The sequence below is a fragment of the Ictalurus punctatus genome, chromosome 12 (assembly GCF_001660625.3).
Source record: "Ictalurus punctatus breed USDA103 chromosome 12, Coco_2.0, whole genome shotgun sequence".
In the NCBI taxonomy this organism is placed as follows: domain Eukaryota; kingdom Metazoa; phylum Chordata; class Actinopteri; order Siluriformes; family Ictaluridae; genus Ictalurus; species Ictalurus punctatus.
Window position 1 is genome coordinate 28,228,266 of NC_030427.2, and position 13,634 is coordinate 28,241,899.

The following is a 13,634-nucleotide window of genomic DNA, read 5'->3' on the forward strand; positions in this document are numbered from 1 at the left end:
ATATGGATGATATTTTAGGGCCATTAAGAATGTATTGCGTTAACGTATTTGTATTTTCCACTTGTTCTCAATGTGTTTCCATTCTACACGTCTTCAATAAACTAACTAAAGCCTTACCTCACTCACAGACATGTGTCCCCTAGATAAATGTTGACGATCATCTAACAGAGATGTAGAGTAAGAAGGTGTAGTGAGTGTAAGACATGTGTCTGACTCTTCTCCACGTGACTGAAACTGGACAAGGGTCCGACTCACATTAATGCAGTTATGATTGCCATGCAGTATGTAAAACCTCGTTCTTACATTTATTTAAATAGATATTCTGACACACGGGCTCTCAAACGTTTTGCAGCCAGGGACCGCTTTAACTATCAAATTAATTACACAGAACTGCTTAGTAGCCTACTGATTTACTTTATGAACATTAAAAAAACATTAAAGTACAATAATATTCTGTTTTTTTTTGTTTGTTTGTTTGGTTTTTTTTTTTTGGTGGGGGGGGGGGGGGGGGGGGGTGGAGCAATAGAACTTTTTATTCCTGAACTTTCCACTTACAGAACATATTTTTAAATGACGATTGCCATGAGATTTCAGTTGTCATTATTTATAAGCCTGTTTGTTTTTGAGTGATTGAGGTTTGAATTAAACCCATTCCATTTAAGTGATCAGTCAAACAGACTAACTATCAGAACTAAATAGTGCATATAATACATTTTGATAATGGAGGGTTGTAATGGTTGTAATTCAAAACACGAGTAACAGCAACAACCAGTGCAAGAAAAAACTTCATGTGTACGCACCATTTCCTCTGAACACTACAAGAGAAAACCGCATGGGTGTGCACCTCTGATACTGTCATGTTTCTATAAGTGTGTCATCAGAGGAGGAAGTGCACATGCAGAAAACCAAACGCTCCTGAAGATAAACTTTCTCTATTTAAACTATGAAGAAATCGCCTGAACATGAACAAAACAACGATTATTTATACTTTCGTCTTTTTCTTACATCTCCAGCAGTCGCGTTGTGGTCAGTGCTGGTTTTGTGGAGACTTTATTTATTTATTTATCTTACTTATTATTAAATTGATTGGGCATTTCTGCATTAAGAGACAGGCGATGCAATAATACACACGCAGGGATGTGCCATGCAATGGCATGGGTCACTGTTTATTATTTTCTTTCAGTAACCTATGTACTTTAGACTGTCCTCGTGTTCTTTTCTTTCTCTTTGTTTACTAAATTAAATACTTTTAGGTGTGAAAGCTGAAAACAAAAGGCGTATGGTTGTTGTTGTTGTTGTTGTTCTTATAAATCTAACCATGAATACATTTTAAAACGTGTAGATGGTTCATTTCACGGAGGAGGTCTGACACTATTCATATTTTACTTCATCTTAAGGCTGAAGTAAGAGGGACATTTTAAACAGGTAGACATTCAAACCCACTCAGATCAGTTTACAGGGATCTGTTCTATTCCCACAATACAGATCCATTCATTTTACTGTAGACAATTAAAGTAATTGCTCTTCAAAGTCATACGATCTTTCAATATAATTTTGTGCCAGGAGGGACTTTTTAGTCCATTATCAGATGAACATTTCAAACTGGTAGACAATCAAACCCACTCAGATCAGTCCACAGTGCGTTACTCGAGGTTCATAATGAAGATGAATGCATTTTACTGTAGAATTTTGGAGAAATATGACATTATTCCACTTTAGAGGTCTATATAGGTCTATAGAGACATCAACTCTAATAAGTAGAAAAAAATGAATGGCCAATTCTTGTAAGGAAACGTCCATACTATATGCACACTTCTCGTTACAACTGAGCAGTTAAGGTTTAAGGGCCTTGCTCACGGGCCCAGCAGTGGCAGCTCGGTGGTGCTGGAAACTCATGACCTTCCAATCCAGCGTCCTAACCACTCACTCACTGAGCTACCACTCAAGATAACATATCTTTGTTTATACGTCCGAATACATACATTTTTGTTCATATTTACATGTACAAATGTACATTTTATATATATATATATATATATATGTGTGTGTATATGTATATGTATATATATGTATATGTATATGTAGACTACATGCTGTATGTATGAAGTCTAAGTGGTTTTGTTTTACTGTTTTTGTTTAGCTCCACAGGTCAGGCTTTTCGAGAGGCAGAGCGCTCGTTCCACGCTCCTCACATGTCATGTGACTGGGTTTTACCCCAGAGCAGTGCAGGTGAAGTGGATTGGGGCAGATTTACAGCTGGTGGAGGACGAGATGAATCATGTGCTGCCTAATGGTGACGGCACGTTTCAGACCAGAAGCAGTGTGATCAGACCTGAGGAGAACACAGGAGATCAGCGCTACAGCTGTGTAGTGCATCACAGCAGCCTAGAGGGAAATATTACAGTCACCTGGGGTATGAAGTTACACATTTACACATTAATTAGGTCTTAAATAACAATATTTCCACAATTCATTTGCTCTTTAGGAATATTATCACATGTTTATTCCAATGGATGGGATCCAGCACTGCTCCTCTGGGCCATACCCCTCCCAGTCTACTAGATATCCGAGGCTACGTCTGGAGTTCAGGATGTCACGGACGCGGTAGGCTGGGCGGCCCTCGATCTCTAGCGTTTCCGCTGGGGAGTCTTCCGGCACCGCCGTGGTCAAGGGGCCCGGTATCACTGCTTTGAGGAGAGAGACATGGAAAGACGGGGCGATGCGGCTTTGCTTTGCTAGGTCCAGGCAGTACATGTCTTTGTTAATTTGCTTCAAGACTCGGAAGGGGCCGATATATTTAGGTTGGAGTCTAAAGTCACCGGGAGGGGTGACTTTAGATCTCTGTGGAAAGCCACACCCTGTCACCGGGTTGATAATTGGGGTGATCCCTCCGGCGCCGGTCTGCCTTTCGTTTGGCGGTGCGGAAGGCCTGCACTAGCTGTTGGTAGGCGCGTTCCCAGACCTGTTCACTCCGGCGGAACCACTCATCTACCTCTGGTGAGTCAGTGGGGGAGGCGTTCCAGGGGAACAATGGCGACTGGTAGCCCAAGACACACTGAAATGGGGTGAGCTTGGTGGCGGAATGCCGTAGCGAGTTCTGTGCATATTCCGCCCACAGTAGGAAGTGGCCCCAGTCCCCTGGATTGGTGGTGCAGAAGGTTCTGAGGAACCGTATGACCTCTTGTTTGGCCCGTTCTGCCTGTGCGTTGTCCTGGGTGTGGTACCGGAAGTGAGATTAACGGTGACCCCCATCTTCTAAATGGAACTGGCCCAGATGCGAGACATGAACTGTGGACCCCTGTCACTCACAATCTCTTCTGGGATGCCGAAGTATCTAAACACATGTTGGAAAAGTAGTTCGGCTGTGGTAAAGGCAGATGGGATGGCCAGTAGTGGAATTAGGCGATGGATTTCGAAAACTGATAAACAATCACCAGTATCACGGTATTACCTTTTGACTCCTGCAAGTCCGTTATGAAATCTAGGGCCAGGTGGGACTAGAGCGTGGACGAACAGTCTAGAGTGCATGGGTCAGACGAAAGACGAAGTACGGAAGGGAATCAGGGTCAGACGAAAGACGAAGTACGGAAGGGAATCAAGGTCAGGCAATCGGGCAAACGGGCAGTACTAGGCTTAGGCAGAATCGTAGTCAACAAACAATGCAAATATCAGAACCAGTTTAGCGGATACGGAAATTAATGCTCGGTACACAACAGAGACGAGGCTGCTGAGTGTTTACTTCACGAGACGCTGAAGTTAACGAGGCCTTTTATAACTTATGATGCAGCACAGGTGTTCGTACTCAATACTCCGGCGAACTCAAGCGCGGGCATGGCTGGGAAGTGTAGTCCTCGTCCGTCATGTTTGTAGGCGGCACTGTATGCTGAGAACTGCAGCCTCGAGTTCGCCATGGCGTAACAATACGTTGATATCATATTATTTCTCTTTTCCCAGGGATATGATGTTAGATGTTGTCCAGTTTGTTTATTATGTTATATTCATTTAATAATATGTTCAGGTAAATTGTACAGATGCTATATTTGTGTGTGTTTTTTTTCCCCTGGAAGAACTGTTGTACAGTAGACATTTTTTTTCTCTGTCTTAGACTGACCACATTTACATTTTCTTACTTGTAGGTAAAGAAGAGAAACCCTTCAGACTTTATGTTTGGATTCCACTAGGCTGCGTTTTCATCGTCACTGTAGTCGGGCTTGTAATACGAGGCTTTCTGTTATAATAAAGGTGAGCAATGTACCTTAATGATCAGCCGATACATATGATCAGTGTGGAAGTTTAAAAATCATTGCTTCTCTTTTGTTTCCTTTTTCAGAAGACACTGAAACTGAATATACGAGTTATAATGTTACTTGCAATCTTCCACAATGAATTACTGTACATGTTAAAACCTTATTCAGGTCTTAGCTTTTGTTGTTGCAGGTCAATTCATTCTCCTCTCCTGAGAAGATCGAGCTGTCTATCCTCACCCTCAAACTCCTACAGTCCTCAGGTCTAGCTGTTTCTTCTCGGATATTTGCACACGTCTCGTCTTCACTCAAGTCAAGTCAATATTTACGTATTGTGTTTAAGTTCAGTCATGGGTTTTAGTTTGTTTCTGTGTCTAGCATGTTCGTTTGCGTTCTTTCACCCATGAACTCCTTGTGTTTCATTTGTTAAACACTGACTACTGTCTGTTTTTATTGTTTTTGTTTTGTGTGTGAAATTTAAACACCTGTTTATCAGGTAGGTTTTATTTAACTTCATGTTTGTGTTATTATTTATTTTCTTAGGCATGATTTTACGCTGAATTATTAGAAGTCCAAGCACACTGTGCTACTGTGGAAGACTAGTTTTTGTTAAGATGTTGTAGGGGTCCAGGCTCCTACTGTAATGTTCGTTCCCGTAAATAAAGGCTGATTAGTTACGAGTAGCCTGTTTTTTACTCAGTAAAGCTAAAGTAAACTTTCTTTTCTTCTTAAACGTGCTTAGATGTACTTTTATTTTACTATGTTTTTTACGAAGGTTGTAAAATTATAAAATAATTGATTTTAAAAAATGACAGTTAAATCCTTTTATTAAAATGCAATTATTGTTTTTTTTTTTGTTGAAAACTTAAATAGCTTAGTGCTATAGCGTTTTTTGGTGTTTTGTTACAGTATTAATTAATAAATTGAAAACTTTATTTAAAAATGTAAATTACTGTAAAATTATTGCAATGTTCCCCATTTTACAAGTTCTCTCTGTAAACAGGAAGAGAAACATGACGTGCAGCAGCAGTCGTAATTTTGCACGCCACCTTGCATGTGTTCTCACTAGTAAATGGAAGAAAAAAAACAGAATGAGGAACAGAGTTTTTTTTTCTTGTTTTTTTTTTTTTTTTTTAATCCAAGTAGCAGTATGAGCTGCTTTAAAAAAAAAACAACGGTTTATGAACAGGCCGATTACTTACAAAAACAATAACTTCTGTAAATAAGTTAACTTATTTAATACACGGGAGTACATACGAGATTTTCTCTTCTACTGTTGCTCCTCCTGCTCTTCTTCGTTTTGAATTGAGGCGGTTTGACGACTAAAGTTATTGTGTTGCCCACCTAATGGACAAGTGTCGATACTTTTACTTTTCAAATGAATCAAATAAATAAACAAACCTTTCCCTACACTCACACTGCCATTATCGCCACCTAGTGGTTGTAGAAAGATAAAGCAAAACTAAATGTTAATTTTGTTTTATAATTTTGTTCTATATCTACTTGTATAGAACAACATGCATAAATACTGTCATTTTATGCATGTTATATTAAGGATATTCACTTCAATCTATACATTTGATGTAATCCATTAACACTTACAATTTGAGCAATTTTAGCCCTCATTCAGAGCGACATACAGAATTGTTTTATGGTCTCCAGTGAAAACATAACTTCATGCTGGTATATACTGTACACCAACTAGCAAAAACATTAAAACCACCTGTATAAAATTGCGTAGGTCCCCCTTGTGAAAAAAAAACCCTTCCTTGGACCACTTTTGGAAGGTATTAACCACTGCATACCGGGAACACTCTACAAGACCTGCCGTTATTTGGAGATGCTCTGACCGTCACAATTGTCAAAGTCGCTCAAATCCTTAAACTTCCCCATTTTTCTTGCTTCCAACACACAAACTTTGAGAACTGACTGTTCACTTGCTGCCTAATAAATCCCATCTCTTCACAGGTACCACTGTAATGAAATAATCAATGTTATTCACTTCACCTGTATGTGGTTTTAGCGTTATGGTTGATGGGGTGTGTACTGTAGGTCAGGATATAATAATAATAAAATAATAATAATAATAAAATAATAATAATAATAATAATACCACTATCAAGCTTAAACCTTGTTAGAGAGGAGTTAGTACAGTTTCTGTTTTTAAACTTAATACACACATTTAGAATACTGTTGTTAATAGATGTTAAGTGATCTTTTCTGTTTTTACCTGCTTTCCATACCTGTCACGATATGGAGGCGCAGACAGAAGCAAATGCAGGTATGGCAGTCTAATAAAACGAGTCCAAAGGATAAGGCAGAAGGTCAATAATCAAGAACAGGCAGAGGTATGAGATATGAATATGAGATGGCTTTTCCCTTTATACTTTAGCAACACTGTACATACACGGTACATTATATATATATATATATATATATATATATATATATATATATATATATATATATATATATATATATCACACACACTTTTTTAACTTGTTTTAACTACGACGGGCATCTTTGTGGCACACAACAAATTTTGTTAAAAAATTTAAAACTAAATAAAAACTAAATAAAGCCTTACCTCACACACAGACATGTGTCCCCTAGATAAATGTTGACGATGATCTAACAGAGATGTAGAGTAAGAAGGTGTAGTGAGTGTAAGACATGTGTCTGACTCTTCTCCACGTGACTGAAACTGGACAAGGGTCCGACTCACATTAATGCAGTTATGATTGCCATGCAGTATGTAAAACCTCGTTCTTACATTTATTTAAATAGATATTCTGACACACGGGCTCTCAAACCTAACAGCAACAACCACTACACGAGAAAACTACATGTGTGTGCACAATTTCCTCTGCACTGAGAAATACCTTTAAGTTGTGGTTTTAAAAACACAAATAATACAGAAAGCCTTTATGCTTCGTGTTTTTCATGACGCTCTCGTCATTAATATTCAGTTTAGCTCACGTGATTTTATATACCCTAAATACGTCATCAGAAGGCGGAAGTGCGCAGGTCATTGCTTTTTGGTTTCTTTTGAGAGAAACTCTCCTGAAGATGAACCTTCTCTAGGCTACTTAAACTATGAGACATTGCATAAATATAAACAAAGCAACGATTATTCATACTTTAGTCTTGTTCTTACATCTCCAGCAGTCGCGTTGTGGTAAGTGCTGCTTTTGTGGAGATTTTTTTATTATAGCTTTCTATTTTGGAAAGATGTGTTACCTAAGGGTGGGTTGCACCAATAAGGATTTAATTTAAACACAGTTTAGAGCCAGTCTAGGATTTCTTGATCTGGACTTTATTTTAAATCGAGTTGTGTTGCACCACTTAATTTTAAACACAGATGAACAAATCAGGGATTAGAACTCTAACCTGTGATTAAAACCTCCATCTACGATTCATGTTCTCCACCTTTGACCACACTGCGACAGCGCATGCGCGTTTCATAAACATGGCAATATCTGAATTCTCCAGTGTAACTAAACAGCAACAATTGTAACTCTTTCTTTCTTGAGTGACTACAAAGGGCTCGTGAACTTTATAATGTGAATGAAACAAAAACAACTGCCGTTACTAACCGCTCATTCACATAACAGAGACACTGAGAAAATGGCGCAGTGTGTTAGAAGCTCAGATTTTACAAGCCATGAGACATTTATTAAATCAATTAATGGAGCAATATGGAACAAAAATCGAAGACAAAAGGACAGATAACACGACAATTAAATAGAAAGAAGATTCCTGGGTCCAGCTCTCCGCTGATTTCAGTGCTTCTGTGGGGATTAAAGACAAGTGAGATGTTAATAATGTGAAAGTCTGCTGGAAAATCCTCAAATCGAAAGTGAGAAAAGATCAGCACAGGAGAGGAGGGACACATTTCTGACCAGTGGTGTTGTGAAACAGCTCTCCATTGTCTCCACCTGGGTTTGAATGGGAATGCGAGTACGGTCAGTTGCTTCTATATCTCCTGGAAAACCAGCTCTTCTATCAAATCCAACAGATGTTTCTGCTGTTGGGGAAAATCTTATAAATGGATTTTTCAAGGCTGCAATTGCCCCGATACTCTTCCAACAATTCTGCTCACAGTTGATTTATGTACTCCAAAGAGGTCCCCATCCACCATTAGGAAACAACCAGTAGTGCAAAAGTGCAAGGCTGTTAAAAGCTGGGGCACGGGTGGTATGGCTGCATTCGGTCACTGCCAGGTCTAATTGCAGGTTCAGTTTTTTAATTTAATCTAATCACAGTTTCCGTGCTGAATCGGTACTTGTTCAGCACCATCCTAAAACTCAACAGGGTGGAGACAGTCGCTTATTTTTCTGTGAGGATCTCTTTCATTTTTAAACAAGGTTTAAAGTTTGGTGCAACAGAATTATTAGATAAAACTTGATTTAATCTAGATTTATGATTAATCCTTATTGGTGCATCTCACCCATACAGTTGCAATCAAAATTATTCAACCCCCATTGTAAATCAGGTTTACTGTCGAACAGACTTTCAGCAGTTTGCGATGAACAAATCAGACAAATCAGTTCAACACGACGAAGGCTTCGAGTGGTTTCCCCAAATTCAACTGAAATGCTAATAATGACTTCTCCAGTCTCAAAATTATTCAACCCCCTGAACAGAATCCCTCACAACACCACAAATATGCAGAACTGGTGTTGTCTCCAGCACGCCTGAATCAACTAATCAAGTGCTTCTTTAGTTGCACCAGGTGTGCTTGAGCTGGAACACATGAAATACCTGAACTGGCTCGTTTAAATCTCCATTATAAAAAAATTACTCCTTGCATAATTATACTGGAAGATCAGGTGATTTTGAAAATTTAAAAAATAAAATACTTTAAAAGTCAACACTTAAATTAATTGATCTTTACTGTGAGCATAGAGTTGGTCCTTATTAACTGATCTGAGTTGGTTTGATTGTCTGCCTATTTGAAATGTCCATTTTATAGTGGATTAAAAGTGCCTCCTGGCGCAATTATATTGACAGATCCAATGAGTTTGAATAGCATTTACTTTAATTTTCGTTTCAGTCATTTGACATTGCAAACGTAATTGATTCTGTCGTTACAGCATGGAACTATGCAAAAGCTTGATCGAATCATGAGAAAAGCACACTTTACCTAGGAAAGTTTTAGACACCATTAGACAGCTTAACTGTTTTTTTTATCAGTGTGTTGGTTAAACTAGCTTCTTACACAATGTGATCTCTGTAGGCAGACACCAATACCTACATTATTTTCTTAAACTATATATGTCAAAGTATGTAATAGGCTGAAAAACCTTTGTACAGAGTCCACATTTTTTTTCCAGACTTTTGAATCCCAGTTGACCGAATCTCCAAACTCAGATGATCCATAACTGCTTTCTGTATCTATTTTGCAGATGTTCAATCTATCAGTTGCTATTTCCTTGGCTCTGAAGGCCTCGGCCTTCCCCGTTACACACAGAGTGTCACTGTGAATGATGTGACCCTATATTCCTTTGACAGCAACATGAAGTCGACAGGTCCATGTCCCGAATGGCTCAACACTACAGTTGGTCAGCAACTCTGGAAAGAGGCCAGTTTTTTATTTCACCGCAACATGGCAAATATGGATTTAGCACTTCAAACAGCCAAATCGCAGTTCAACCTCACAGGTATCTCACTTTTTTTTGTAATAGAATGAGAACTATAGGCTTTGTTCATCATCATTGATTATTTGACAAAAAATAAGAACATTACAAGTTCAACACATAAAAATATATTCAACACACAATTTGCTTTTCCTTATAGAAAGTTTAATGAATTGCATTTTATCTTAAATTCCATGCACTGTCTAGTCCAGAAATATTCAGGGTTTGGAGGGAGGGTGAGGGGTGAGATGAAGTAATAGCAAAAATAAATATTTAAAAGCCTGTATCAGACCTGCCAACCTTTACGCATTTCAACACTGAGTACGCCGGAACATTCTCACTTCATACTAACTGACACTCTGTGGAGGGGCCCGCCCCCTCCCTCCATCTCACACTAGTAATACAGTTTCCTGTGCTCTTGATGCTTGAAAAGTGGGTCTCAATGGGAGGTTTTTAAAATGTCTGCTCTAGTCAGTTTCTCATTAGCAGTGTGTTCTGTAGGTGCCGTGTGGATGTCTCGAAAGAGCTGACTATCGTGCAGCGTTTAAATAGTTCTTAAGTGAGAAATATCTGAATACACTTCTAAGAGCAATAATTGGCGATTAACATTTCATCATTTAATCAGAACTTTAAGCTTGTTTGATATTGTAGTTAAAAATATGTCCAGTAGGTAGCAGCATGGTTTTATTACATTATTATTACATGTTTTCTAGTAATGTATACAGATGCAAACTTGCACTGACAACATCTGCCCTTTTATTTTCTTCTGTATTGCAGGGGCACTAAACATGACCTGCTTTCTTCTGTATTGAATTACAGGTTCACATGCGGACATTAACGTTTACCAAGCCTACAGTCGCTGTGACCTCTATCCAAATGGCACCACCAAGTCATCGTTAATCCATGCTTTCAATGGGAAGGACTTCTTAAGTTTAGATACGGACAGTAAGACGTTCATCGCTTCTGTTCCTCAAGCCCTCATATATAAAAGTATTAGGGAGAACGATATAATCTGGCTTGAAAACGTGGTGTCTTTCTACAAAAATACCTGTTTTGACCACCTTAGGATGTTCTTAGAGTATGCTCCTGGTGTCAGAAATAATAAAGGTAAGATATGTGTCCGAGAAATTTAATACTTACGTTGTGCATCAATATCGCCATCAATTGTGTCTACATTTTTTTCCTAACAGAGCTCTCTCTATATATATATAATATCTATTTTGTCTATACAGTGAGGAGAAATAAGTATTCAGACATTTTTCTTTGTTGTTTAATAAACTTCCAGTACAAATAGCCACAAATTTACACACACTGTCTTTTTTGCTTTGTACTTATAAATACGAACAAAAAAAAAGGCTGTAATTGTATACATTTTATGGTATTTGGCAGACACCCTTATCCAGAGCAACTTACAATGATCTCGTTACAACTGAGCAGTTAAGGTTTAAAGGCCTTGCTCACGGGCCCAGCAGTGGCAGCTCGGTGGTGCTGGAAACTCATGACCTTCCAATCCAGCGTCCTAACCACTCACTCACTGAGCTACCACTCAAGATAACACATCTTTGTTTATACGTCCGAATACATACATTTTTGTTCATATTCACATGTACAAATGTACATTTAAAGCACAAAGTCACTGGAAGTAGGCTAAATAACCAAAAATTGTATCCAAATAATTACTTCACTCTCACTATATATATATATATATATATATATATATATATATATATATATATATATATATATATATATAAATATAAATAATGTAGACTACATGCTGTATGTATGAAGTCTAAGTGGTTTTGTTTTACTGTTTGTGTTTAGCTCCACAGGTCAGACTTTTTAAGAGGCAGGGCGCTGGTTCCACGCTCCTCACATGTCATGTGACTGGGTTTTACCCCAGAGCAGTGCAGGTGAAGTGGATTGGGGCAGATTTACAGCTGGTGGATGACGAGATGAATGATGTGCTGCCTAATGGTGATGGCACGTTTCAGACCAGAAGCAGTGTGATCAGACCTGAGGAGAACACAGGAGATCAGCGCTACAGCTGTGTAGTGCATCACAGCAGCCTAGAGGGAAATATTACAGTCACCTGGGGTATGAAGTTACACATTTACACATCAATTAGGTCTTAAATAACAATATTATCACGTGTTTATTGTAATCGTTGATTAAAGGAATTGTGTTACATATTTAATATGTGGTAGCTCAGTGGTTAAGACATTGGACTTCTTACCAGAAGGTCATGAGTTCAAATCCCAGCACCACCAAGCTGCCACTGCTGGGCCCTTGTGCAAGGTCCTTTACCCTCATCTGCTCAGTTATATAAATGAGATATATGTAAGTCGCTCTGGATAAGGGCATCGGCCAAATGCCATAAATGTAATAAATAATCTAATGTCATTTATTACATGTTTATATAATGAATGTGATTTATGACTCATGGTGTGATATTACTTCTTTACATTTATTATATGGCCTGAGGCGTGATATTCAAGATGTATTCTAATATCCGATCTAGAGTAAAATCTATAATCTGGGATAATATGCTATATACAGTAAAGATTATTACACTGTAAATTACACCTGGACGTTATAAAGATATTGGTCTAATCCTGTCCTGGTGTGTGATACTTCATATTTGTTATCTCATTACGTAGACAGTAAATACGTTTATCATATTATTTCTCTTTTCCCAGGGATATGATGTTAGATGTTGTCCAGTTTGTTTATTATATTATATTCATTTAATAATATGTTCAGGTAAATTGTACAGCTGCTATATTTGTGCGTTTTTTCCCTGGAAGAACTGTTGTACAGTAGACATTTTCTTTCTGTGTCTTAGACTGACCACATTTACATTTTCTTACTTGTAGATAAAGAAGAGAAACCCTTCAGACTTTATGTTCGGATTCCTCTAGGCTGCATTTTCATCGTCACTATAATTGGGCTTGTAATCAGATGCATCTTAAAAAGTAAAGGTGAGTAAACAAACCCTTGTGTTTGGCTAATACCAGTGACTGGTGTAGAATTGAGAAAGTCTCATTGTTGTCTCTCATTTCTCAAGACTCTGCTCACAAGAAGCAAACATTAACTATATAACAATGACTTGTAATGCTGTGTGAATTCTGCTATTTTACCAATCACTTTGTCTTTTGGTTAAATCATTCATTCAATCAATCAATCAACTTGTTACAGCTTAATTTAACCTATTTTTAAACAGTGGTAAATTTTTTTTAAAAAATTAATATTATGAATTTAATCGTTAATTGTTTTCCCTGTTATGTCCTTATAGATGCTGGGATTTGAAGTTACCTCTCATGTGAAGATGTATTCAGTTTCTCAGTTTCAGTCATTCAGAACATTCTTGTTTGACATCATTACAGTTTAAACGTTCTTCTTCTACCTCCGATACCTCAGGCTCAGTCAGAGCACAGTGTTATCAGACCTGCATGTTCTCGCAGAATCAGTTGGTTAATCTATTTTGGTCATATCGGTGGCTCATGCTTATACAGTTTTGATTTGTCACCTTTTTGACCTCAGAGTACATCACAGAACTGAGTACACAGCATAGTACACTAAAGCATGTAACTCACACTAACATCAGGTCTGGAGTTTGTGTTGCAGATGATGCACAATGTAAGTAGAACTACAAAAATCAGTACTCCGTTTTATTTCTTATCATCAGTCATACCCATTTCAATAAAGAGCTTTTGATTATAAACAACATCTGTGGTAATATATGTCATAT

The 13,634-nt window shown here is 38.0% G+C and overlaps 2 protein-coding genes across 2 annotated transcripts in view; both read left to right on the forward strand.

Annotated features, from left to right (window-relative positions):
• LOC128628798 (zinc-alpha-2-glycoprotein) overlaps positions 1-4,924 on the forward strand; it is a 39,159-nt gene extending 34,235 nt beyond the window's left edge. Inside the window, exons 4-6 of the mRNA XM_053684622.1 lie at positions 2,141-2,413; positions 4,137-4,242; positions 4,438-4,924. Of these exons, the coding sequence (XP_053540597.1) occupies positions 2,141-2,413; positions 4,137-4,237 (374 nt within the window). The 3' untranslated portion in view covers positions 4,238-4,242; positions 4,438-4,924. The remainder of the gene's footprint in view (positions 1-2,140; positions 2,414-4,136; positions 4,243-4,437) is intronic.
• Positions 4,925-7,240: 2,316 nt separating this feature from the next.
• LOC108261348 (class I histocompatibility antigen, F10 alpha chain) lies at positions 7,241-13,610 on the forward strand. The gene is made up of 6 exons (XM_053684624.1): positions 7,241-7,422; positions 9,759-9,907; positions 10,703-10,990; positions 11,708-11,980; positions 12,760-12,864; positions 13,179-13,610. Exons 2-6 carry the CDS (start codon positions 9,763-9,765, stop codon positions 13,190-13,192), a joined length of 825 nt encoding a protein of 274 aa, XP_053540599.1. The 5' UTR covers positions 7,241-7,422; positions 9,759-9,762; the 3' UTR covers positions 13,193-13,610.
• The last annotated feature ends 24 nt before the right edge of the window (positions 13,611-13,634 follow it).